General features: G+C 35.2%; 1 protein-coding gene across 4 annotated transcripts in view; it reads right to left on the bottom strand.

The window, feature by feature from the left end:
- The window catches only part of LOC126814505 (RING finger and SPRY domain-containing protein 1), a 332620-nt gene that overhangs the window by 123147 nt on the left and 182749 nt on the right, over positions 1-26724 (bottom strand). For all 4 annotated transcript variants that reach the window (XM_056099495.1, XM_056099494.1, XM_050539686.2 and 1 more), the window contains exon 6: positions 18170-18236. In XM_056099495.1, the coding sequence (XP_055955470.1) occupies positions 18170-18236 (67 nt within the window). The remainder of the gene's footprint in view (positions 1-18169; positions 18237-26724) is intronic.

Genomic DNA, 26724 nt, shown 5'->3' with positions numbered 1-26724 from the left:
ACATTACTGAAAATGATCATCTAATTTTCTTTCTTTGGAAAACAGCTGAATGGATTATTCTGAAACTTCTTGTACAGAAGGTAAGGTAACCAAACAACTTGTTAAAGCTATCCCGACAATGATAAAAAAAACCGGAAGTAGTCGAAAAAATTTCGGATATTTTGAGAAAAAAAAAACGTAAAAATTAAAAAGAATGGAGATCTTGCGAAAAAAGTGATTACTACGCCAGATTTCACCGAATCAATACAACTAAAGTGTCATTGGATAGTTCGAACAATGGACAATCTTATGAGATCTAAATGGTAAAAATTCGCGGATTAGGCAATATATAATGGAACGCTGAAAATCTATTATTTTCCTTTTTGGAGCCTATTCAGACGTTTTTATTTCCAAAATTTCTCTTATTTCCTTTCTTAAACTTCTGTTACTTAGAGTCCTAACGGTGGTCTATGGTGTGAATCCAAGTTTAAAAGCCTCAATATAGTATAAATGGTCCAAAAGGGCCACAATCTTTGAAAAGAAGCCGAAAAAAATCGTTATATCTGTAAATCTGCTTCTAATGGTATAAGGGAGGTAAAACTGTCCAATGGATCTTTCTGAAACTTCTGGTACAGGACATTAAGTTCCCATACCACTTGTTAAATCTATCCCGATAATGATCCGTAAACAGGAAGTAGTCAAATAAATATTCGATATTTAAAAAAAAAAAGACAGTAAAAAAAATCGGTGCTCTTGCAACAATCGGGATTTCACCGTCGGGTGTGACCGGATCAAACCATCTAAAGTATCGTTTGGTAGCTCGATAAATGGGCTATTGTATGACACACTTCCTGTCTGATTCCTGAAAGCCGGTTCAGTGCTGCTTGCAGGTCTAGTTATTATTATTATTATTTACCGCGGGAGCCTATTTCTCCATGATCGAAAACAGATATCGATCTGGGGTTCAATTTTCTATCTGGAAACCATGTGGTGGCTACTTGATAAAGTATTTTTGGAACTTCTGCGCAGACCGGAAGTGGACGAATTTCGTGCGGTGCATAAAAATTAAAAAACGGCCGTAGCTTCGTCAATTCTGTACCTATTTTCATACAAATTACATTTTCAGAAACCCTGACGATAGCAGTTGAAAATTTCGAAATTTCGAAACTTCGTCGCTGACTTCTAGCGTACGAAAAATGAAAAATGTTGTTTAAGAGAAACTTTTTGTTATTTTTCAAAATTTTCAAATTTGACCTACATTTTGGGGTACCTCAAGGCAATCCGATTCCAGTAATATAACTTTCATTCTCAGAGTTATTATCCTTTATTTTTCGATTTTTTTCGAATTTTCTGCCCATTTTGTGAGCCCGAGTTTCGTTTTACGGCCGAATCGACGTTTCTGAAACTTCTGGAACATGAAGTTATAGTCCAAGTCCAACTGATAAAGCTATTTCGACAAGGATCCTTAAACCGGAAGTGGTCGAAAAATTGTCCGATATTTTGAAGAAAACGCAAAAAATGGGTGCTTTTGGGAAAAACGTGATTTCTCTACCCAATATCAACGGATTAAAGAAATTAAGGTATCGTTGGGTGGCCCGGGGATTCGACTGTCATATGATACCCATTTCACACGGATCCTATGAGAGGGCAGCAAAATATGACATGCTGAAAATCAGGTATTTTCTGATTTGGAGCGTTTTTGGACGCCTGTATCTCGAAACATGCTCAAGGATTTTTTTAAAACTTTCCCCATCGAGAGTCCCTCTGGTATTCTTGTGCATGAATCCATCCAATAAGACATTGAAATTTCTGGAATAGGTAAAATAACGTACTGAAAATCGAAAAAAGTTGAAAAATCGTGAAATTTTGGAAAATGCTCTATTATTTTATTATTTAAACAAATTTTTACAAAAAAGTTACATATCCTGATAGCTGACGTAATTACGATTCTAACGATGTATAATATGTATTGAAATATTTAAATTTAGTTATCGATATATTGACATTTTTGCAAGTATTCAAAAAATGAAGAAAAAGAGTTAAAAAAAATAGCACTTAGCGGACCAAAAGAACTAAAATTTCGCTGGATAGCCCCATTAATGGACTATCATATGACATCTGAATGATACGATTTAGATGGCTAGAAAATAATTTATGGTACGCCGAAAATCTAGTATTTTCCGTTTTGGAGCATTTTAAGACGCCATTTTCTCGAAAACGAAAACTACGATTTATCTTAAACTTCTTTTCCTCAGAGTCCTATCGGTGGACTATGGCGTGAGTCCAAAAATAAAAGCATTGAAATAATATAAGTGGTCCAAAAAGAGCCTCAATCTTGGAAAAAAGTTGAAAAATCATTAAATTACTGAAAAGGCTCTTCTATTTTTCTTTCTTTAGAAAACAGCTGAATGGATTTTTCTGAAAATTCTTGTACAGAAGGTTAGGTAACCAAACAACTTGTTAAAACTATCTCGACAATGATCCAAAAACCGGAAGTAGTCGGAAAAATATCCGATATTTTGAGCGAAAAAAAACATAAAAAGGAAAAAAAATGGTGATCTTGAGAAAAAAATTATTACTACGTAATATTTCACCGAATCAAAACAACTAAAGAGTCATTGGAGAGCCCGAACAACGGACGGTCGTATGACATCTAAATGGTAAAAATTCGCTTGTTAGGCAATATATAATGAAACGCTGAAAATCTATTATTTTCCTTTTTGGAGCCTATTCAGACGCTTTTATCTCGAAAACTTCTCTTAATTCCTTTCTTAAACTTCTGTTACTTAGAGTCCTAACGGTGGTCTATGTTGTGAATCAAAATTTAAAAGCCTCAATATTGTATAAATGGTCCAAATGGGCCACAATCTTTGAAAAGGGCTGCAAAATCGTTATATCTGTAAATCTGCTTCTAATGGTATAAGGGAGGTAAAACTGTTCAATGGATCTTTCTGAAATTTCTGGTACAGAAAGTTAAGTTCCCATACCACTTTTTAAATCTATACCGATAATGATCCGTAAATAGGAAGTAGTCAAAAAAATATTCGATATTTTCTTTTAAAAAAAAGACCGTAAAAAAATCGGTACTCTTGCAACAATCGGGATTTCACCTTAGGGTGTGACCGGATCAAAACATCTAAAGTATCGTTTGGTAGCTCGATAAATGGGCTATTGTATGACACACTTCCTGTCTGATTCCTGAAAGCCGGTTCAGTGCTGCTTGCAGGTCTAGTTATTATTTTTTTTTTTTTTTCCGAGGGAGCCTATTTCTCCATGATCGAAAACAGATATCGATCTGCAACCTAATTTTCTATTGGGAAAACATGTGGTGGTTACTTGATAAAGTATTTTTGAAACTTCTGCGAAGACCGGAAGTGGCCGAATTTTGAACGGTAGCAATAAATCAAAAAGCGGCCGTGGTTTCGCCAATTCTTTACCTATTTTGAAACAATTCAAATTTTTGGAAACCCTGAATCTTTTCCGAGACAATGGCTATCTCACATTTTTGAATTTCGAACATTCATCTATGGCTTTTGTCGTTCAAAATTTGAAAATTTAAATTTTTACAAAAAACTTTTTTATTTATAAATATTTTTTAGTCGTGTTTTACACAAAATTATGGAGTCATCTGACTTGGGCAAAAATGTGAAAAATTTTTGTCTCAGTAATTTTCCTTGTCCGCCATTGGCCAATTCAGTTTTTCAGTCCTCGATTAATTAGTTATTGCTCGATTTGTATAAAACAAGGTTCATATACTCCGTTGTCTCAATTGTCATTTTTTTTTGTTACCGATAGAGATATCTGTCGGCACCGGAAGTGGCTTAATTTTACCAAAAACTACAATTTTGACAGTTAAGTACCATTTTTCGAACGCAAATATTATTTTTTTTAAAAACTGATATAACTAAAAGAGTGTGTCATTTAAAGGCGCACAAAATGTTGGGATCGATTTTTTTAATTTTGATTTCATTTTCGAGCAAATTTGATTAACGGTGAAAAAAGGTGTAAAATTGACCTATTTACAACCCATTCAGGCTTTTCAGATTTTAAAATATTTCTACGTAACTTTTATAAACTTGTAGCTATAATCCATACCAACAAAATGTATGTTAAAATTAGTTTGTAATATAAGCAGTTACCTAGAAATGGGCAATTTTGCATAAGTCACTGTTTTCGTTATTTTGCCTGTAAAATAGTCAATTATTATTGGATTTTCATAAAAGTGACACCATTTGATTCAAAAAGCAAGTATGCGTCGTATCAAATTGATTACAATTTAAAATTGACACGGGAAGTGACGCCATTTTGTCAAAAAATGCATTTTTAACGTTTAAAATCAATATTTTTTTCAACCAAGAATTATTTAATATGTATTAATAATTTCAACTTTTGGTTTACATTCACATATTAATAAAATTCATAAGGTCATATAGATTTCACAAAATTGTTTCTAACTTGTTCAGTTGCGGAGAAATAGGCGATTTTCAACAGGTCACTTTTTTTAGGTTTTTGGTCCATAAAAGTGTCAATTATTATTCGATTTTCATAAAAATTTTCAATATGTGATACCTAATGCTATTTACAATTTCATACAAGTAATTTAAGATTTTCATTATCACCGAAAGTAAAGTCATTTTGGCAAAAACTGTATTTTTAGCCTTCAAAACAGATATTTTATTCAAATGAGTCTGATTTGTAATGTTTTTAAAATTATGATATTTGATTCCAATCAGCAAATAGATTGAACCAATACGATCATACAGATACCAGAAAATGGTTTCTAACTTTTACGGTTGCAGAGAAATAAACGGTTTTTCTACAAGTCACTTTTCAAGGTTTTTGGTCTATAAAAGTGGCAATTATTATTCGATTTACATAAAATTTTCACCATGTGATGCCTTATGCCATTTCTGATTTCATAAAACTAATTGAACATTTTCATTATCACCGGAAGTACTGTACACTTACATGTAACAAATGTATAAAATGAATTGATATTGCTGGATTTGGTTGATTTGGCGTCCATTTTATTTGATGTGTGCAATGCTTATGTGGAACCCTGTTTAATGGTTTCATTGGTACCGGAAGTGACACGTTAAGGGTAACGTGGCACCGGTGAAACCCGTCATTACTACATCGCAGTTCTAGTTATTTATTAGGCTTTCAGACTTTTGTCGGAAAGACTATTGTTTTTACTAACATTATTATTATTATTATTTTTTTCCGCGGGAGTCTATTTCTCCATGATCGAAAACAGATATCGATCTGGAACCGAAATGAAATGGAAATGAAATGGGGTTTAACGTCCTACTTTTCTGCTCCTAACCTGGGCTAATGAAGACGGGCATACGCCATACAATGTGCTATGAGGGAAATTTTGCCCGGGCAGCGGCACTATCGCCTACTCTTATATCGAATTCCAACTGCCAAGGGATCTTTTACGTGCATTCCAATGTATACACGGGACCTCGGTTTTTCGTCTCATCCGAAGGACTAGACAGCTGTCCTTGTCAGGCCCTCCGTCCTGTATCACTGACAAGGGGGAACCACGCCGGAAAATCTGGATGAACTTTCTCGGCCAATGCAGGGATCGAACACCCGACCTCCAGGCTAGCGAGCCAGCGCCTTACCCACTTAGCCACGTGATCCCCCGATCTGGAACCAAATTTTCTATAGGGAAACCATGTGGTGGCTACTTGATAAAACAATTTTGAAACTTCTGCGCAGACCGGAAGTGGCCGAATTTCGTGCGGTGTATAAAAATTAAAAAACGGCCGTAGCTTCGTCAATTCTGTACCTATTTTCATACAAATGACATTTTCAGAAACCTTTTCTCGGACGATAGCAGTTAAAAATTTCGAAATTTCGAAACTTCGTCGCTGACTTCTAGCGTTCGAAAAATGAAAAAAGAATTTTAAGAGACAATTTTTCAAAATTTTCAAAATTAACCTACAGTTTTGGATACCTGAAGACCACCCGATTCCAGAAATATAAGTTTCATTCCGAGTTATCGCCCTTTATTTTTCGATTTTTTTCGAATTTTCTGCCCATTTCCCAACCCTTAATTTTTTTGGAAAGGATAAATCGATATTTCTGAAAGTCCTGGAACATAAAGCTATATAGTCAGGCCGCTTGATAAAGCAATTTCAACAACGGTCCGGAAACCGGAAGTAGTCGAAATAATGTCCGATATTTCGAAAAAAAATCAAAAAATGGCTATCTCACAGTTTTCAATTTCAAACATTCATCTATGGCTTTTGTCGTTCGAATTTTGAAAATACGTTGTTTACGAGACAATTTTTGTTATTTTTCCATATTTTCAAATTTGACCTACATTTTTGGATACCTTAAGACCATCCGATTCCAGAAATATAAGTTTCATTCCGAGTTATCGCCCTTTATTTTTCGATTTCTTTCGAATTTTCTGCCCATTTCCCAACCCTGATATTTTTGGGAAAGGGTAAATCGATAGTTCTGAAAGTCCTGGAACATAAATCTATATAGACAGACCGCTGCATAAAGCAACTTCAAAATCGACCCGGAAACAGAAAGTAGTCGAAATAATGATAGATATTTCGAAAAAAAGCAAAAAATGGGAATTTTGGAGAAAAACTCGATTTCTCCGTTCAATTTCAATGGATTAAACGAATTAAGCTTTCGTTGAGTGGCCCGGGGAATGGACTGTCGTATGATGCCCAATTTATACGGATAGTATGACCAAGCAGCAAAATATTACATGCTGAAAATCAAGTATTTTCTGATTTGCGGCGTTTTTGGACGCCTGTATCTCTAAAACTGCTCCAAGGATTTTTCTTAAACTCTCCCTATCGAGAGTCCCTCCGGTAGTCTTGTGCATGAATCCATCCAATAAGACATTGAAATGTCTGGAATAGGCTAAAAGAGGGACTGAAAATTGAAAAAAATTGAAAAAAGAGAAATTTTGGAAAATGCTCTATTACTTCATTATTTAAATAAATTTTTACAAAAAAGTTACACATTCAGATAGCTGACCTAATTACGATTCTAACTATGTATAATATGTATTGAAATATTTAAATTTAATTTTCGATATATTGACATTTTTGCATTTTTGGCACTATTGAACATAGGATTTCCCAGGGGCATTTTATCTGATCAGACAATGTAATATATCATTACATCACCCTGTTGCTATTTGATAAGTCAATCCGGTTATTAAAAATATCCCGACAATAATCTCCATACCGGAAGTATTCAAAAAATGAAGAAAAAATGTTAAAAAAAAATAGCACTCTTGCGAAAATATTGATTTCTCAATCAGATGTTAGCGGACCAAAAGAACTAAAGTATCGCTGGATAGCCCCATTAATGGACTATCATATGACATCTGAATGATACGATTTAGATGGTTAGAAAATCAATTATGGTACTCCGAAAATCTAGTATTTTCCGTTTTGGAGCATTTTGAGACGCCATTTTCTCGAAAACGAAATCTACGATTTTTTTTTATCGGTGGACTATGGCATGAGTTTAAAAATAAAAGCATTGAAATAATATAAAAGGTCCAAAAAGAACCTCAATCTTGGAAAAAAGTTGAAAAACCCTTAAATTACTGAAAATGGTCTTCTATTTTTCTTTGGGAAACAGCTGAATGGATTTTTATGAAACTTCTTTTACAGAAGGTTAGGTAACCAAACAACTTGTTAAAATTATCCCGACAGTTATCCAAAAACCGGAAGTAGTCCAAAATATATCCGATATCTTAAGAAAAAAACCCTTAAAAAGTAAAAAATGATGATCTTGCGAAAAAAGTGATTACAACGCCATATTTCAACGAATCAAAACAACTAAAGTGTCATTGGATAGCCCGAACAGTAAAAAATAGTAAAAAAAATGGTGATCTTGCGAAAAAAGTGATTACTACGTAAGATTTCAAAACAACTAAAGTGTCATTGGATAGCCCGAACAATCGACGATCGTATGAAATCTAAATGGTAAAAATTCGCTGGTTAGGCAATATATATATAATGGGACGCCGAAAATCTAGTATTTTAATTTTTGGGGGCTATTCAGATGCTTTCATCCCGAAAACTTCTCTTTTTTCCTTTACCTAGTTTGTGTCGAGTGGACGTTAAACCCCATTTCTTATCTCCATATCTCGGTAGTGCCGGTTATTTTGAGATATATTTTGTCTCCCTCCTTTTCAGCCATTTTGCTTGCCTATCTGAATTGTCATTTTGGTGTAGAATTGATGACTAGGTATTGAATTTCTATTTTCTGCCTGGTTAATTTTGGTGGTGAACCCTAATACAGATTGCTGGGAGTTGTTGGTGTTACTTAAGAGTCCTAATGGTGGTCTAGGGTGTGAATCCAAATTTAAAAGCCTCAATATAGTATAAATGTTCCAAAAAGGGCCCCAATCTTTAAAAAAAAGGCGAAAAATCGTTATATATATTTGTAACTCTATCATAAGAGTATAAGGGAGGTAACTATCTCTAAGAACGGTGGAATCAGGCTACCAATTATTGGCTAAAAATCGTTAAATATCTGGTAATTGATGTTTCTGAAACTTCTTAAACAGGAAGTTAGGTGCCAACGCCATGTGTTAAAACTATGCTTAAAACGGAAATAGTCGATAAAACATCGGATATTTTGAAAAAAATACAAAAAAAAAGAGTAAAAAAAAAAGAATTTTTGTCAAAAGCGCGATTTCTCCGTTGGATATTACCAGATCAAAAGAGCTAAAGTATCGTTCGATAGCTCAATGAATGGACTTTCGTATTCGAATGCTTCCTTCGATTCTTTCATATCTCGGTCCAACCTCGTGGGTTTTCTCCGGGTCCTCGGGTTTCCTCCCACTACTAAAGACCCCTACGCGCAAGCGAATTATGGAAATAAAATTAAACCATATGTTAGTCCCGAAATGACCTAGTTTGTGTCGAGTGGACGTTAAATCCCATCTCTCTCTCTGAATATCTCGGTAGTGCCGGTTATTTTGAGATATATTTTGTCTCCCTCCTTTTCAGGCATTTTGCTTGCCTATCTGAATTGTCATTTTAGTGTAGAATTGATGACGAGGTATTGATTTCTATTTTCTGCCTGGTTTGGTGTCCGATTGAGATTGAGACTTTTATGGCTGAAGAATACGAGTAAAGAGGTTTTGTTTTTGCAATAACACTGTCATGATATTCTGATCCCAGTCTGCTATAAATTTCAGTTAATTGAATTTTGGTGGTCAACCCTCATACAGATTGCTGGAGGTTGTGGGTGTCGGAGACAACGCGACTTTATGCAATTACAGACCCTTGTTATATCAGGTGCTTAATAGTAAATTGTGAAAATCGATTTCTTATTCTGACTTTGCTGATGAAGAAATGTGGTTTAACGTCCTTTGGCATTATGGTTAAATTTTGTTTCAATAATATACTTGTGTGTTTGGGTCTGTAGCAGTGGGAGGAAACCAGGAAAAAATTACAAGGTCTTTAGCAGTGGGAGGAAACCAGAGGACCTGAAGAAAAACTACAAGGTGGTCAGGCAACCCTACGCCCTGAAAACTAAAAACAGGGGTGTAATCCATAGCAATTTCACCTTTTGCAGTGGGAGGAAATCCACAAGGTAGGACAGGCCCTAGTCCTTGTCATTTACAATCAATAACTCGCATCCACAGCGTTAATCATTTGGTCACACATCATCCTTAAACCTTTGAGAAGAACCAAGCGGGAAAATTTGAATATTTCTGGACTAAATAGGGATTGAATATTAAACCTACAGGTTAACATGTTACAAGAAGGGCTACCAAAAGGAATGCCTACTAAGAATATTTTAATTTTTGGAGCCTATTCAGACGCTTTTATCTCGAAAACCTCTCTATTTCCTTACTTAAACTCCTGTTACTTACATTCCTAACGGTGGTCTATGGTGTGAATCCAAATTTAAAAGCCTCAATATAGTATAAATGGTCCAAAAGGGCCACCATCTTTGAAAAAAGTGGAAAAAAAGTTATATCTGTAAATCTGGTTCTAATGGTATAAGGGAGGTAAAACTGTCCAATGGATCTTTCTGAAACTTCTGGTACAGGAAGTTAAGTTCCCATACCACTTGTTAAATCTATCCCGATAATGATCCGTAAACAGGAAGTAGTCAGAAAAATATTCGATATTTAAAAAAAAAAGGCAGTAAAAAAAATCGGTGCTCTTGCAACAATCGGGATTTGACCGTCGGGTGTGACCGCATCAAAACATCTAAAGTATCGTTTGGTAGCTCGATAAATGGGCTATTGTATGACACACTTCCTGTCTGATTCCTGAAAGCCGGTTCAGTGCTGCTTGCAGGTCTAGTTATTATTTTTTTCCGCGGGAGCCTATTTCTCCATGATCGAAAACAGATATCGATCTGGAACCAAATTTTCTATTCGGAAACCATGTGGTGGCTACTTGACAAAACAATTTTGAAACTTCCCCGCATACCGGAAGTAACCGATTTTTGTACCTTTTTCCGGAATTGAAAATCGGCCGTGGTTTCGTCAAACAAATGACATTTTCGGAAACCCGAAATCTTTTCCGAGATAATGGCGATCTCACATTTTTCAATTTCGAACATTCATCTATGAAAATGACATTTTCGGAAACCCGAAATCTTTTCCGAGATAATGGCGATCTCACATTTTTCAATTTCGAACATTCATCTATGGCTTTTGTCGTTCGAATTTTGAAAATACGTTGTTTACGAGACAATTTTTGTTAATTTTCCATATTTTCAAATTTGACCTACATTTTTGGATACCTGACCATCCGATTCAAGAAATATAAGTTTCATTCCGAGTTATCGCCCTTTATTTTTCGATTTTGTTCGAATTTTCTGCCCATTTCCCAACCCTTATATTTTTGGGAAAGGATAAATCGATAGTTCTGAAAGTCCTGGAACATAAAGCTATATAGTCAGACCGCTGCATAAAGCAATTTCAGCAACGATCCCGAAACCGGAAGTAGTCGAAATAATGATAGATATTTCGAAAAAAACCAAAAAATGGGTGTTTTGGGGGAAAAACTCGATTTCTCCGTCCAATATCAATGGATTAAACGAATTAAGCTTTCGTTGAGTGGCCCGAGGAATGGATTGTCGTATGATGCCCAATTTATACGGATACTATGACCAAGCAGCAAAATATGACAAGCTGAAAATCAAGTATTTTCTGATTTTGGGCGTTTTTGGACGCCTTTATCTCAAAAACTTAACCTACAATTTTGTTTTAACTTTCTCTGTCGAGAGTCCTTTCGGTAGTCTTGTGCATGAAAACATCTATGTCTGGAATAGGATAAAAGAGGGACTTAAAATCGAAAAAAGTCGAAAAATCGTGAATTTTTTGGAAAATGCTATATTATTTTATTATTTAATCAGATTTTTACGAAAAGGTTACACATTCAGATAGCTGACCTAATTACGATTCTAACGATGTATAATATGTATTGAGTTATTGAAATTTAATTTTTGATATTTTGACATTTTTGGCACTTTTGAACACAGGATTTCTCAGGGCCATTTTATCTGATCAGATAATGTAATATATCATTACAGAGCCCTGTGGCTATCTAATTGCCCAAATTGGTTATTAAAACTATCCCGACAATAATCTCCATACTGGACGTATTCAAAAAATGAAGAAAAGGGTTAAAAAAAATAGCGCTCTTGCGAAAAACTTGATTTCTCCATCAGATATTAGCGGACTAAAAGAAACAAAGTGTCACTGGATAGCCCCATTAATGGACTATCATATGACATCTGAATGATACGATTTAGATAGCTAGAAAATAAATTATGGTACGCCGAAAATCTAGTATTTTCCGTTTTGGAGCATTTTGAGAGGCCTTTTTCTCAAACACAACAACTACATTTTTTCTTAAACTTTTTTTACTCAGAGTCCTATGGGTGGACTATGGCGTGAGTCCAAAAATAAAGGCATTGGAATAACATAGGTTGTCCAAAAAAAGCCTCAATCTTGAAAAATCCCCAAATTACTGAAAATGCTCTTCTATTATTCTTTGTTTTGAAAACAGCTCAATGGGTGTTTCTGAAACTTCTGGTACAGAAAGTTAACTATCCAAACAACATGTTAAAACTATCCCGACAATGATCCAAAAACCGGAAGCAGTCGAAAAAATATCCGATATTTTAAAAAAAAACCTTAAAAAGTAAAAAATGATGATCTTGCGAATCAAAACAACTAAAGTGTCATTGGATAGCCCGAACAATGGACGATCTTATGACATCTCAATGGTAAAAAATCGCGAGTTAGGTAATATATTATGAGATTCTGAAAATCTAGTATTTTCCTTTTTGGAGCCTATTCAGACGCTTTTATCTCGAAAATTACTCTTATTTCCTTTCTTAAACTTCTATTACTTAGAGTCCTAACGCTGGTCTGGGGTGTGCATCCAAATTTAAAAGCCTCAATATAGTTTATAGCACAATTTACAAATATTATTTACTTGAGCTCCCATAAGCATAAAACTATCAAAGATTGTGCCAATATTACGAGCAGAATAAGATGAAAATATATCACAATTACAACAGGAGGGTTATCATGTGAAAATTTACTTAATTGATGCCTTGAGCCTAATAACAAATATTCGGTTTTATCATCATTCAATTTTAGAAAGTTCTTTGACATCCATTTTCTAATTTCACTAATACAGTTCTCAAGTTGCAATTTTGATAAATTGAAAGAAGATGCACAATTAGGTGTAAATGAAATATATAACTGAGTATCATCAGCATACAAATGAAAGCTGAGACCATATTTTCTGACAATATCACCTAATGGTGACGTATAGAGGGTAAATAAAATCGGACCAAGAACAGAACCTTTGGGAACCCCTGATGACAAAACAGATTCAGACGACGATTTACAATTAACTAAAATACACTGTTTTCTACCAACAAGATAGTCCTTTTGTTCACTGTCATCCATTATTGTTTAAAAAAATTCCTCCGATTAGAGAATATTAATAAATAATCATTTATTCAGAAAACTAATAATTATGGTAACAATACTTACCAGAAATTTATTTAGTTAACGATTTCATGCTCTACTGGCGTCGGTTCCACTTACCGACGCAAATCAAAGATAACTGGCGGTTTCACTTTATCTATAAGCTTTAAAGGTAAACCAACTAAAAGTGAATTAAAGTTTTTTAATCGAGAAGTGACCAGAGAATTAACAAGTGACTTAGTGGCCTCTACAGTTACACATTTACGTATTTTACCTATATTTCTGATATTAAAATAGCACAATTTACAAATATTATTTACTTGAGTTCCCATAAGCATAAAACTATCAAAGATTGTGCCAATATTACGAGCAGAATAAGATGAAAATATAACAAACCAGCGGCTGCCAGGCAGGATACGCTCACATTTTCGAGAGATGGATAGAGAACAAGCTAAGAAGAAAGTGATTTTTCCTACAATCAAGGGCCATAATTCAGGAAATTACAATTCGATATGCGCAAATATCAAAAGGAACCGAGATCTTTGTGTTATAAACTTACATTTCAAAGTTTCAACAAAATCGGAGAAAAATTGTGATTTCTATAGGGTCCACAACCTTGATATACCATATTTTTACGCTATTTGAGAACGAACAGCGGCCATTTTGTCTGTCAATTTTGGGCCGATTTTCACGAAATTCGAACTCAGCCATCCTTAGTGTGTAACGGTGATATAATAATATGTTTTTTTTTAAATCGGATAAAAATTATGACCTCTATAGGGTCCACAAGCTAAAAACGCGATTTTTCGTACAATCAGGGGCCATAATTCAGGAAGTTACGGTTTGATATGCGTGAATATCGAAAGGAACCGAGATCTTTGGGTTATAAACTTAAATTTTAAGTTTCAACAAACTCGGATAAAAATTGTGACCTCTATAGGGTCCACAACCTTGATATACCATATTTTTACGCTAATTGAGAACGAACGGCGGCCATTTTGTCTGTCAATTTTGGGCCGATTTTCATGAAATTCGAACTCATTCAACCTTAGGGTGTAACGGTGATATAATAATACGGTTTTTTAAATCGGATAAAAATTATGACCTCTATAGGGTCTACAAGCTAAAAACGCGATTTTTCGTAGAATCAGGGGCCATAATTCTGGAAGTTACGGTCCGATATGCGCGAATATCGAAAGGAACCGAGATCTTTGGGTTATAAACTTACATTTCAAGTTTCAACAAAATCGGATAAAAATTGTGACCTCTATAGGGTCCACAACCTTGATATACCATATTTTTACGCTATTTGAGTACGAACGGCGGCCATTTTGTCTGTCAATTTTGGGCCGATTTTCACGAAATTCGAACTCAGCCATCCTTAGTGTGTAACGGTGATATAATAATATGTTTTTTTAAATCGGATAAAAATTATGTCCTCTATAGGGTCCACAAGATAAAAATTGTGACCTCTATAGGGTCCACAACCTTGATATACCATATTTTTACGCTATTTGAGTACGAACGGCGGCCATTTTGTCTGTCAATTTTGGGCCGATTTTCACGAAATTCGAACTCAGCCATCCTTAGTGTGTAACGGTGATATAATAATATGTTTTTTTAAATCGGATAAAAATTATGTCCTCTATAGGGTCCACAAGCTAAAAACGTGATTTTTTTGTACAATCAGGGGCCATAATTCAGGAAGTTATGGTCCGATATGCGCCAATATCGAAAGGAACCGAGATCTTTGGGTTATCAACTTACATTTCAAGTTTCAACAAAATCGGATAAAAATTGTGACCTCTATAGTGTCCACAAGCTAAAAACGTGATTTTTCCTACAAACAGGGGTCATAATCCATGAAGTTTCGATCCGATACATGCCAATATCGAAAGCAGCCGAGATATTTTGGAGATAAACCTATATTTCAAGTTTCGTCAAAATCGGATAAGAATTGTGACCTGTAGAGTGTCCACAAACAATTGTGGACGGACGGACGGACGTCCAGACGTCCGGACGGACAGGGGCGACGGCATAATACGTCCACATGAAAATGTGGGAGTATAATATTCGGTTTTATCATCATTCAATTTTAGAAAGTTCTTTGACATCCATTTTCTAATTTCACTAATACAGTTCTCAAGTTGCAATTTTGATAAATTGAAAGAAGATGCACAATTAGGTGTAAATGAAATATATAACTGAGTATCATCGGCATACAAATGAAAGCTGAGACCATATTTTCTGACAATATCACCTAATGGTGACGTATAGAGGGTAAATAAAATCGGATCAGAACAGAACCTTGGGAAACCCCTGATGACAAAACAGATTCAGACGACGATTTACAATTAACTAAAATACACTGTTTTCTACCCACAAGATAGTCCTTTTGTTCACTTGTCATCCATTATTGTTTAAAAAATTTCCTCCGATTCGAGAATATTAATAAATAATCATTTATTCAGAAAACTAATACTTATGGTAACAATACTCACCAGAAATTTATTTAGTTAACGATTTCACGCTCTACTGGCGTCGGTTCCACATAGTGATCGAGCGGTAGGCCCCAATAATGCCGCTTTCTCAATTGGTACCGCTTTTTCCAATTTCTCCCGCACGCGCCTGACTAGTGATATGTTCGGATTAAATCACGTTTGTTTAAATACTCAAGTTATTTTTGCATACTGACACAAGTAAGGAATACTAACCAATTAACTTAAATACTCACCTTATGATTATTACTGATCATTTATAGGAATACTGTCGTACGGTGCAAGTACTGTCGGGTTTAAGCGACTACTGACAAGTATATTTTTTACGAGTTTCCAAGAATAGTAACCACAATTAATCTTTTCTACTCTTTTGAAGGAGGCCAGTTAGTCAATACCCAGAGCTCCGTTCTACACACTATGCATATAGCAGTGTAACTTACCGCTAAGAAATTTTTGGACATCTATATGATCGTATTGATCCAATCTATATGTCCATTGGAATCAAATATAATGTTAAACGAATAATAAATATAACTCACTTCATAAAAAAATATTTTGCCAAATGAAATTACTTCCGGTGATAATGAAAATATTAATGTTAGTTCTATGAAATCCTCAATGGCATAAGGTATCACATGGTGAAAAGTTTATGAAAATTGAATAATAACAGAAATGGCATCATCACTTGGTGAAAATTTTATGTAAATCAAATAATAATTGTCACTTTTATAGACCAAAAATCTTGAAAAGTGTCTTGTGGAAAATTGTCTATTTCCCTGCAACCGTACAAGTTAGAAACCATTTTGTGGTATCTGTGTGATCGTATGGGTTTATTCTATTTGTTGATTGGAATCAAATATCATAATTTTTAAAAAATTACATATGGGACTCATTTGAATAATATATCTGTTTTGAAGGCTAAAATTACAGTTTTTTTCCAAATGACAGTGAAAATGTTAAATGCTTTGACCTAGTCAGAATTGGCATTAGGCATGAAATGGTAAAACAAAAATGAAAATCGAATGATAATTGACTCTTTTACATGCAAAATAACGAGAAAAGTGCCGCATCAAACATTTCTCGGCAACTGCCAATATTACAAACGAATTTTGACATACATTGTCATAGTATGGATTAATGCTACAGGTTCATAAAAGTGGTCAAGAAATATTTTAAAATATGAAATGCCTGAATGCGTTGTGAGTAGCACATTTTTACGCCCTTTTTCACCTTTAAATCAAAATGGCGCAAATGCAAAACCGAAATAAACCAGCGGCTGCCAGGCAGGATACGCTCACATTTTTGAGAGATGGATAGAGAACAAACTAAAAAGAAAGTGATTTTTCCTACAATCAAGGGCCATAATTCAGGAAATTACATCTCAATATGCGCAAATATCGAAAGGAACCAAGATCTTTGTGTTATAAACTAATATTTCAAGTTTCAAAAAAATCGGATAAAAATTGTGACCTCTATAAGGTCCACAAATTTGATATACCATATTTTTACGCTATTTTAGAACGAATGGCGGCCATTTTGTCTGTCAATTTTGGGCCGATTTTCACGAAATTCAAACTCGGCCGTCCTTAGGGTGTAGCGGTGATATAACAATACGTTTTTTTTTAAATCGGATAAAAATTATGACCTCTATAGGGTCCACAAGCTAAAAATGTGATTTTTCGTACAATCAGGGGCCATAATCCAGGAAGTTACGGACCGATATGCGCAAATATTGAAAGGAACCGAGATCTTCGGGTTATAAACTTCAACAAAATCGGATAAAAATCTTGACATTTCAAGTTTCAATAAAATCGGATAAAAATTTTGACATTTCAAGTTTTGACAAAATCGGATAAAAATTTTGACCTCTATAGGGTCCACAAGCTAAAAACGTGATTTGCGTACAATCAGGGGCCATAATCCATGAAGTTACCCAAGGACCCAAGTTCTTAGGGAGATAAACCTATATTTCAAGTCTCGTTGAAATCGGATAAAAATCAATACACATGTACTTGTTCGTCTCAAAACCTTACACTCTGTGTATCAACCGAATGTCAGTCGAAACGATTATATCTAGGCGTAAACATGGTGTATAAATATAAAATCAATCAGATGATAACTATGGTCTCTAAAGCATCCACAAGATTTTTCAAAATGATCAAGGGCCATAACGCAGGCAGTAATTATCGGAAATCATTGAAAATCAATAGGTTTCTTCGTCTGATGACCATAAATGGATATTAACTTTACCCTCTAGAGCGTCCACAAGAATTTTTGAAGTGATCAAGGACCATAACTCTGGCAGTAATTATCGGAAATCGGTGAATATCAATAGGCTTCTTTGTCTCGTGACCTTAAACACTGTGTATAAATTTAAAGTCAATCGGACATTAACTTTAGCCTCTAAAGCATCCACAAGCAATTGTGAATGCCGGACCGACAGACGGACCGACCGACGGGGGCGGCGACATTATAAAAATAGCTTGTCGGCAATAAGTAGACAGGCTAACGGTTAGAGTCCTGAAAACCCTACTTCTAAATACTATCACAGAGCCAAGATAGTACTAATTGGTAACACGGTTGTGTTTGAAATGAAACGTAAACACCAATTTTAGGTAACATGACACATTAGCTGATTTTGTCTATGTATGGTATAAATGTAGCTGTCTTTATAAAACCGGGTACACATGTCTCATTAGGAACTTTAACTAAATCAAAGGCTTACTTGTCTGAGCGAACTTTTCTAAAGCTACCATAGAATGAAGAATAACAACGGGGTGATTCTTAGGATCCTGAAACAATAATGACTGAAATTTAATACAATGACTAGTCAAAACAATCACAATACTCTCTGAATAGCCAAACGTTTACCAGATTTGGTGAAGGGACACGGGTGGCAACTCAGCAAATAGCTGGCTGACGATTCTGAATTTCGAAGAGTTCATCCTGAGTACTAGTTTTACAAGTTTTTAATAATGCAAAAATGCACAACCCTGTGATTGATACTTATTTATGACTACCGTATATACCCATACAAAGAAACCAAGAACTTTTATGCCATTATCAGTGTCTGGTATGGCTGGAGATGATATGCACACAAGACACTTGAAGAGATTAAAATAAAACTTCTTACTACTGCTTGACTATATATTACAGTATTAATAAGGTGTATCACCTGCCATTTTTTTTCATCTGCTATCATCTCACAATACTCACTAGTGCTAACATTTCCAGTCGTTTTATTGCCAAGGAGACTATATTTGATCAATAATCATTATACAGCTTCCGATGTAATTAAATTGGTCATTTTACAGCGTTTAATTAAGAGATAAATATTACCCTAATCGACCAAGGGTATTAGGGTAATATTTGTCTTATACACTGACATCAATGTTAAATCTATCCTAATTGATTTCAACTATAAGACAATGGTTAAGCCCATATCGGCCCTGGGACGGATATGACAAAATTAAGAAAACAGGTCGTAAGTTGCACATGCATTACATTTTAGTAACCACAAGTTCATAAACTGGCATTCATTTTGTGCAATGTTGTCAAACGATTCGGACGACGAATTGATCCGCGCAAGTCAGTTTGTAGAAAATATGGTTGAAAAAAAATAACGTAGAATTTATGCAGAAAATATTTAACAAGGATTTAATGTACTCGGATATTTCGGATTGTCAGATACAAATGATAAACGCTTTTCAATTTCAAGTGACAAGATCAGTGAATGTGCCAACAATGCTGTGCCCATAAATACCTTACACAGAAATCAATGGGCTGTGAACTTTTTTAACAGTTGGTCAGTGTGGCGGAATAATAAACACGATATTGAGCGAAAAATCCTGTGTTCGCTAGAAGATATGAGTATATAAGATACTTTTTATTTTTTGGATGTCTAGATTCGTCCTGGAAGTAAGCAAAATCAATGGGCTGTGAACTTTTTTAACAGTTGGTCAATGTGGCGGAATAATAAACACGATATTGAGCGAAAAATCCTGTGTTCGCTAGAAGATATGAGTATATAAGATACTTTTTATTTTTTGGATGTCTAGATTCGTCCTGGAAGTAAGCAAAATAAAATAATGAATATTACCCACCAAATTCCGTATTCAGTTATGGGAATAGTTTCACATTTACAGATTGCAAATAAAACTGAGGTGGATATACTACACAATCCATAATTTGAGAGTTTTAGATCCCAACGAATAAAAAAGTTCTCTCTTGAAAAACTTTTGACATTAGGCAATACCAAAAATGCAGTCCAATTACGTCACTCTTCGGGAGAGATCATTTGGTATAAAGGGGTGACACTACAGCATGCCACATCAAAACGCTTTGCAGTACATTTACGACAATTCAAGGTATAAGCTATTACTCTCGGCTCGCTATTGAGTTTGGGCGTTCACACATATAACTGCCCGTATCTCTTTATTTTGTTACCATATTTTTACATTCTAGTAAAATCCCTGTTTATAGATTGGGGGTTTGGATGGCCGAATGGTTAGCACGTGCGTGCTGTATGTACGTGACAAGGAGTAGGATCGCCTGTCCAACCTCGTGGGTTTTCTCCGGTTTCCTCCCACTGCTAAAGACACCTACGCACAAGCGAATTATTGAAATAAAATTAACCATATGTTAGTCCTGAAATAAGCTAGTTTGTGTCGAGTTTATATATGGGTTTATTATCATTGATATTTTCATTGTGAATCTTCAGTTGATATGTTTCATTGCCCAAACACAAACGATCGCGGTTTGTTTTCATTGCAACACGGGGTTGTCAAACCCCATATAACAGCCTCATTGGTTTTGCCCAACAGCCAACACATGACGAAAGCAGTGTTAGGGTGACCCATGCAACAATAATTATCCGCTAAGAAATTCGGTCTTACCTGGAGAGTTGTTGACTGTCCAACGACGAATTTCTGAATGATGACAAAACACCGCCGGGTCCGCTGGGAGCACGTGCGAGTAATTCATCGCAGCAAATATCCACTATATATGGCCATGCACGTGGTATTGTCACAACATCAGATGGTAGATAAAGACAAGTTATAATTTATTTCATCACGCGTTTGTCTTGAGAAATTATTTGATCGCAAACTACGTTCAAAATTCTAAAAATTATTGTCGTTTTTATTTTTCAATTCGCTATTTATCTACAGAGTGTTGTCATTTAGTTTCGGCGATTTCACATCTCCGTAGAACTTGTTTTAGACGGGATAAGAAAAAAAGCCGTAGTTATCTTTTAATTTTTTAAAGGTTTCTAAAATCTTCGTGGAATCGCTAAGACGACTGGTGTCAAGTTAGAAAATAAACAAATTGTTTCGTATCTTAAATTTGCTACCGGGAATTAATCGAAACGCACAATAGTCTCGGTTGACTATATTTACTGTTCGAGACTATTGGCTTTTAGGGTTAAAGGGAAACAAATCTTTTTAATTTGTTTAGGAATTGACCGACTGACTTGTTTTAATTTGTTGTCAACCCATTCAATTAGCAAGCATGACGTCCAACGATGAATTACTATCCAGCATTGGTTTGGGCGATGACTAAGATCTCAGTACAATAACTAATCTTCACTTCGCAAGAATTACAAATAGGCTAGTACTAGGCATTATTAATAAATTTCCGACCAATACGGAGCACCGGTCTATAATTACTGCTTTACATGACGACTGCGTGACGTTTGATAACAAAGGTATTCAAAGTAGGCTGGCCAGACTGAAGACAAAGACTAGAAAGCTGGGTAAAAATAAAAATAATTCTAATAACGCTTTAAAATTATATGACGATTATCTCGACAGTCCTTTTTTCCCCGGGGACAAGACACCATCGGCAGATACCAGCACGGTACATTTAATAAATAGAGAGACACAGACATCTGTCGATGCTGCGACTTTGACCAAATTAAATAGGAAAAATAAGAATTTATTAAGAAGGGTCAATACGTACAAAAAAAAAATTCCGTTTAAAAAATCGACTAAGGAAGACCTCAAAAGAATTGATTCGCGCGAAGGCTAATAATAATAAAGTTTTGGCAAATAAAAAAACTGGTTGTAAGTCCCAACCTCGTGGCAAAGAAGTAATTTTGTATGTCAAAAATCAAAGATACACTCCAGAATGCCATAATTTGGTCATGCAACTAAAAAACCTCAACGTTTCCGAAAAGAACGTCAACGCGGTTATAACCGCATGTTTGGCTGTCGCGGGACTGAAATCTAATCATGCCCCCAAAAGAACTAGAGTTTAAAGAATATCATGTGAGCGCGTGGTGTATCTTTAAAGCATGTTTCGGAAACCTTAAAGTCAGCAAAAAACACCACTTTATATAGGGACGACACTACAAAATTTGGCTCCTAATTCGGTACATATGCACTAACCGCTGACTCGACTCATACGCCAATTATTATTGGTCTTCGGAATATGGCTGAAAAATCTGCGCAAACTACTCTTGCAACTTTAAATGAAATTTTGGCAGATCTTGATGATATAGCTGGGCCCATTAGTAAATCCGTAATTTTCGAAATTAGAAATACGATGTCAGACAGAGCCAGCACCGAAAAGCTTTTTAACAATGTATTTACACAGTACAGATGCAATATTTGTTCTAAATTAGTAGAAAACTGGTCTGATTTATCAGATTCAGAGCGAAATATTCACCTAAATATAAATTATTTCTTTTGCGGTCTTCATCTATTAACTGGTTTGGCCGATAAAAGTGCGTCTGAATTGAAGAAATTTGAGGAAATGTATTTTAAAATGTATTCGGCCCAAACGTTTAAAACCGCTTCTTCATTTTTGCCAAACGAACCTGGGTGTGTTCGATTGGTTCGGACCATCTGTAAAGCCTTTACAAAGGGTGGGGACGAAAAGTCGGGTTGTTATTTGCCTTTTAAGTTGTATCTTAAGTCCCTTGGGATTTCAAAATTACCGCTAACGCCATTTCATGATAACCGGTTTAATATTATTTTCCACATTGTCGCAATTGTAAATTATATGGCCAAGCATATAACAAATTTTCTTGGTGATTTTGGAACAGAAAATAGATTGACCCAAAGCCTATTTTTGGATATTAAAATTCCGTTATTTCATATTGAGTGCCAGGCTTTGGGCTTGATAGATAAATTAATTACAGCTCCACTGTGGCGCATACTAGAAAGCGGCATTAATGCACTTGACATGAAAACTATTTATCAGGAATTACATGATTTTTTGGAAAACCCTAATATTGAAAACTTTGTTGAAGGTAAATCACACCCATTTGAATCTCTAATTAAAATTGAAAATGATTCGGTCCTTGCTAACCTGACGAAATTTGATTCTGATTTAACTTTTAATTCAACCCTGATCCATATTTTGGAAGTCCTCTTTGCTGAGTTTAGAAAGTACATTGCAAAAATTTTACTTGAGTATCGAGATGACTTTAATCCTTCGTGTTCGAGTTCTGCCATGCCTCACAACAAATTACCGGAAACCGTGTTCAGTCATCTCGATAGATTAATCGCGCCCTCGTCTAATATTTTTGGCAACGAAGCGTCCATTTTATGTAAAATGAATAAATCTGATGAATGGCTAAAAAATCTTTCACCTGATAAACGTAATTTGGTCTTAATGGATGCTCAAACGATAACTAAAAATCAACTTTTTAAATTTAGGCAAAGACGGGAAGAAATCGAAAAGAAAAGCTAGCGGTTCTTTTGGCAAAAAAGAATGAATTAGTACAAAAGGGGAAACGTGAGATTAGGAAAAAAGAGCGCCTAACAACAGAAATTATCGGGGTGGGTCTTTGGAAAAGTAAAGAGGGTATGGAAAATGGGCTTTTACAACTTACAGATAGGCAAATAAAAGAGGCACTGAAGGCACAGCTCCGGTTTCGTAGGTATGTTTTAAATCAGCAAGTTTCCAATAAGTCTATATTTTATTTTTCTGTCGCCGGTAAGGAACACCCGATTTCAGTTTTAAAAGAAAATTTACAAAAATTAATTGACCTGGCTGATCCTACCTAACCGGAAGAAACTTTCAATGCCCCTTTTTAGCGGTTATAAAAAAATACAATTTCTTCATTCTTCGTTTCTAAAACCATTTTATTTGTCAATCCAGACGTCCCAGCAGACCGACATTCCGACACTTCTCACAGTATTTTAACAATTCATTATTTAATAACTGTTTTCTTTAAACCAATCGGTTGATTTTCAGATAGCAATTTATGTTACAAAATACGCCTACTACTGTACATCTGCTTTGATATTGTGCTTGAAAAGTTGCCCTTGAGATACTCTAAGTAAAACTTAACTTTTTATTTTGTCCCAAGGGGAACAATTTGGAATATATGTTTATTACAGATTAGTTCTAAATTACATATCTGTGTTTGGTAAATAATGACTATGTATTATTTATTATAAATTGATTTGTGAAATGTCGTAACAGATCGTGTTTTTGGATAAGATTTGAGTTACGCTTTGTTTGATAAAGTGAGTACACCTGATCTAACATACAGGCATGTTGATTCAGAGGGCGTTGGTCACGATGAGATGTGTTTTTGTTAATGTTATCGATCGCTTTCAGTCCCTATAAAGTTATAGGAAATACATATTAAAATAATCAGCATATTTATTCTTGTGTAAAAGCTATCATACAAGAAGGAACGTCCTCCCGAATTTGAATTTGTTCTTAATTATGTATCTTCTAGTTTGTATTCACTTATTCAAACCCAACTACAAAATGTCAATGTACATCTCAAATCTGTACATAACTTGATCAGCTATTGCATATTTTTCATTTAGATTGATTAAAATAGTCTGTCATTATTTATTTAATACTCTAATTACTCCATGAAACTTTTCGTCAATATACATACTTTCCGAACATTATTTCTTAAATGGGATATCAAATATTAATTTACAAAGGCACATTCACATATAAATACCAATATAAACAGACCTATGTTTATATGGGTATACAGAAAATATAAATAGATTGGTCTAATATATCTACAAAAACTTAAATTTAAATTGGACTGCACACATCAAAATTAAGCACACGGGAATGGCCGATCCAAAACTGAGCTGCGTTGCGCATGCTCGAAAATCTTAAATTCAATCGAAGCATGGGGCCAATTTCATCAGATAGCAAATTACGAATTAAACGAATAGTCCCGAATGGTAGTGATGGTTCATTCTTATCGGAAAATAAATCAATAATTTGAAATAACCAAGAGAACATAACTCCGTCAACATTGAAAAACCAAAATAAATATGTCCGCGGATGGTGCACAAAAGCAGTGTATTTTACAATGCAGTCGAATGGATATATCTTGTGAAATATAGCACGCAGGTACAGTTTCTTGGCAGTTTATAATAAAGGATCATCTAGGGTTGTTATTTATATAAATATAGTGCCATAACTGTAAATAGTTTTCGAGATTTTTTTCGGCTCGGGTCACCCTAGCAGTGTTGTCTTGTACTCAGTCGAAAATATAAGTAATCACGTCAAATTTTTCAAGAGAGAACTTTTTTATTTGTTGGGATATCAAATTGTGCAATGGATTTTTAGTTGATCTCAAACACACGGGTAAGTTTATGATATCCAATGTTACACCGTTTGTTCATAATCGAAGAAATCCATTTAAAAACAGAAAGGTTCAGACAGTAAGTTTGTCGTCCGAATCGTTTAACAACATTGTACAAAAACGGCAATACTATATACCGGAAAACACCGGAAAACACCGGAAAAAAACATTTTATACTGAATACCGGAAAACACCGGAAAAAAACACTAAATACCGGAAAACACCCTAAATAGGTAACCCGGAGCCTGGTCCTCTGTGTGCGGTTTTGGACCAAGTGAGCGCCGATGAAGGAAGGTCAAGGTCATTACGATGTTCGTTTTACAAATAGCCCCCCCCCCCACCCCCCAAAAAAAATTCCGATTTTTTTTTTTTCAAAATTTTTTTGACGAAAAAAAATTTCTGTCACAAAAAAAAAATTCGAATTTTTGCGAAAATTGTAAACTGTGCCCGAGAATTTTTTCGAGAGCGCGCCGCGCCGCTCCGGGAGGGATCATCGTCAGGGTGGGTGGGAGGGTGGGACGGGGGTGGAATTGTCCAGTCACGTGACGAACATAGATCTTCCGTTCCTCAACCCATATTATTTCCACAGTCATTGTCATTAATCACAAATTACGGGATGATATACGAAAATGCAGGTTTACTTTGAAATAGTGCAAATGATACTTTTCCATCTACAATCTTCAATCAAAGGATGCAAGTTCTTACACAAGTGCAGCATAATTTGTGCAACAGAAGACATCTCGAATATCGATTGTCTGAAAAAACATTTTCTCGGGGACATTTTTTTCCGAATACGCATTCGGTGTAAGTCTTCAGCCACCAGGAAGTGGTTAACATAGTAATGTTTTATTACGATAGTAGTACATAAAACAAATTGGTTGTCTTAGGTTCTCGGGGGGAAAGTAGCCTCATCGGCTAGAGTCCTCTATTTCACAAACAAAAACAACAATTGCTTCCTTGAAAATTTATCGATCAACCCTTTTCACAGACGTCCAGCTTACCACTTCCCGTCAATGCAGTAAGATAAAATATGTAGTTTTCTCATGGACAATTGGGCGAAAGTTGGGGTTTTCTCAAGGAAAACTGGTCAACAAGTTGGGGAAAAAGCTCGAAAAGTAATCCAGAAAAAAATCCCGTGTGCGGCCCTCGGAATATGATGGAATATGTTGAATATTATTATGGTTCAAGTGATTATATTTGACCCTGGAATAAAAGTAAGCTCAGAAATGGATAGCTCTTAGAAAGTATAGACACTTTTCAGATTACAGCCTGTCCGAGAATTGCGTGGCATCCATTTTGTTTGGTGATTAGGACACATAGCGGTTAAACCTGGAACTTCAACTCGAACTATTCAGAGATTTATTAACTCGCTTTTGATGATACTTGCTGTTTTATGATGCGATTTTTTGTGACCTAGGGAGGAGTTGGCCTAGTCGTGCCTTCCACTAATTCGTACCACCCTGATGCCAGTGTTACTGGTAAGAATCAGGGGACCGGCGCAACCGGTATATAATGGGGCCCCCCGAGGGCAGTGGTTAATCTACTGAAATACTATAACACTGAAATCTACTGAAATCTACTGAAATTTACTGAAAACTAAAATTAAAATACAAAATAAAATATGGTCAATGATGGAGGTAGATTGATTGCGTCTTTTAAAACATTCAAAACATAATAGGCATCAACAAAATTTTGGAGAAAAAAAA

This window comes from Patella vulgata, chromosome 3 (genome assembly GCF_932274485.2).
Source record: "Patella vulgata chromosome 3, xgPatVulg1.2, whole genome shotgun sequence".
Lineage (NCBI taxonomy): Eukaryota > Metazoa > Mollusca > Gastropoda > Patellidae > Patella > Patella vulgata.
The sequence above is the reverse complement of the archived record's forward strand: the minus strand, read 5'-3'. Positions and strand labels throughout refer to the sequence as shown.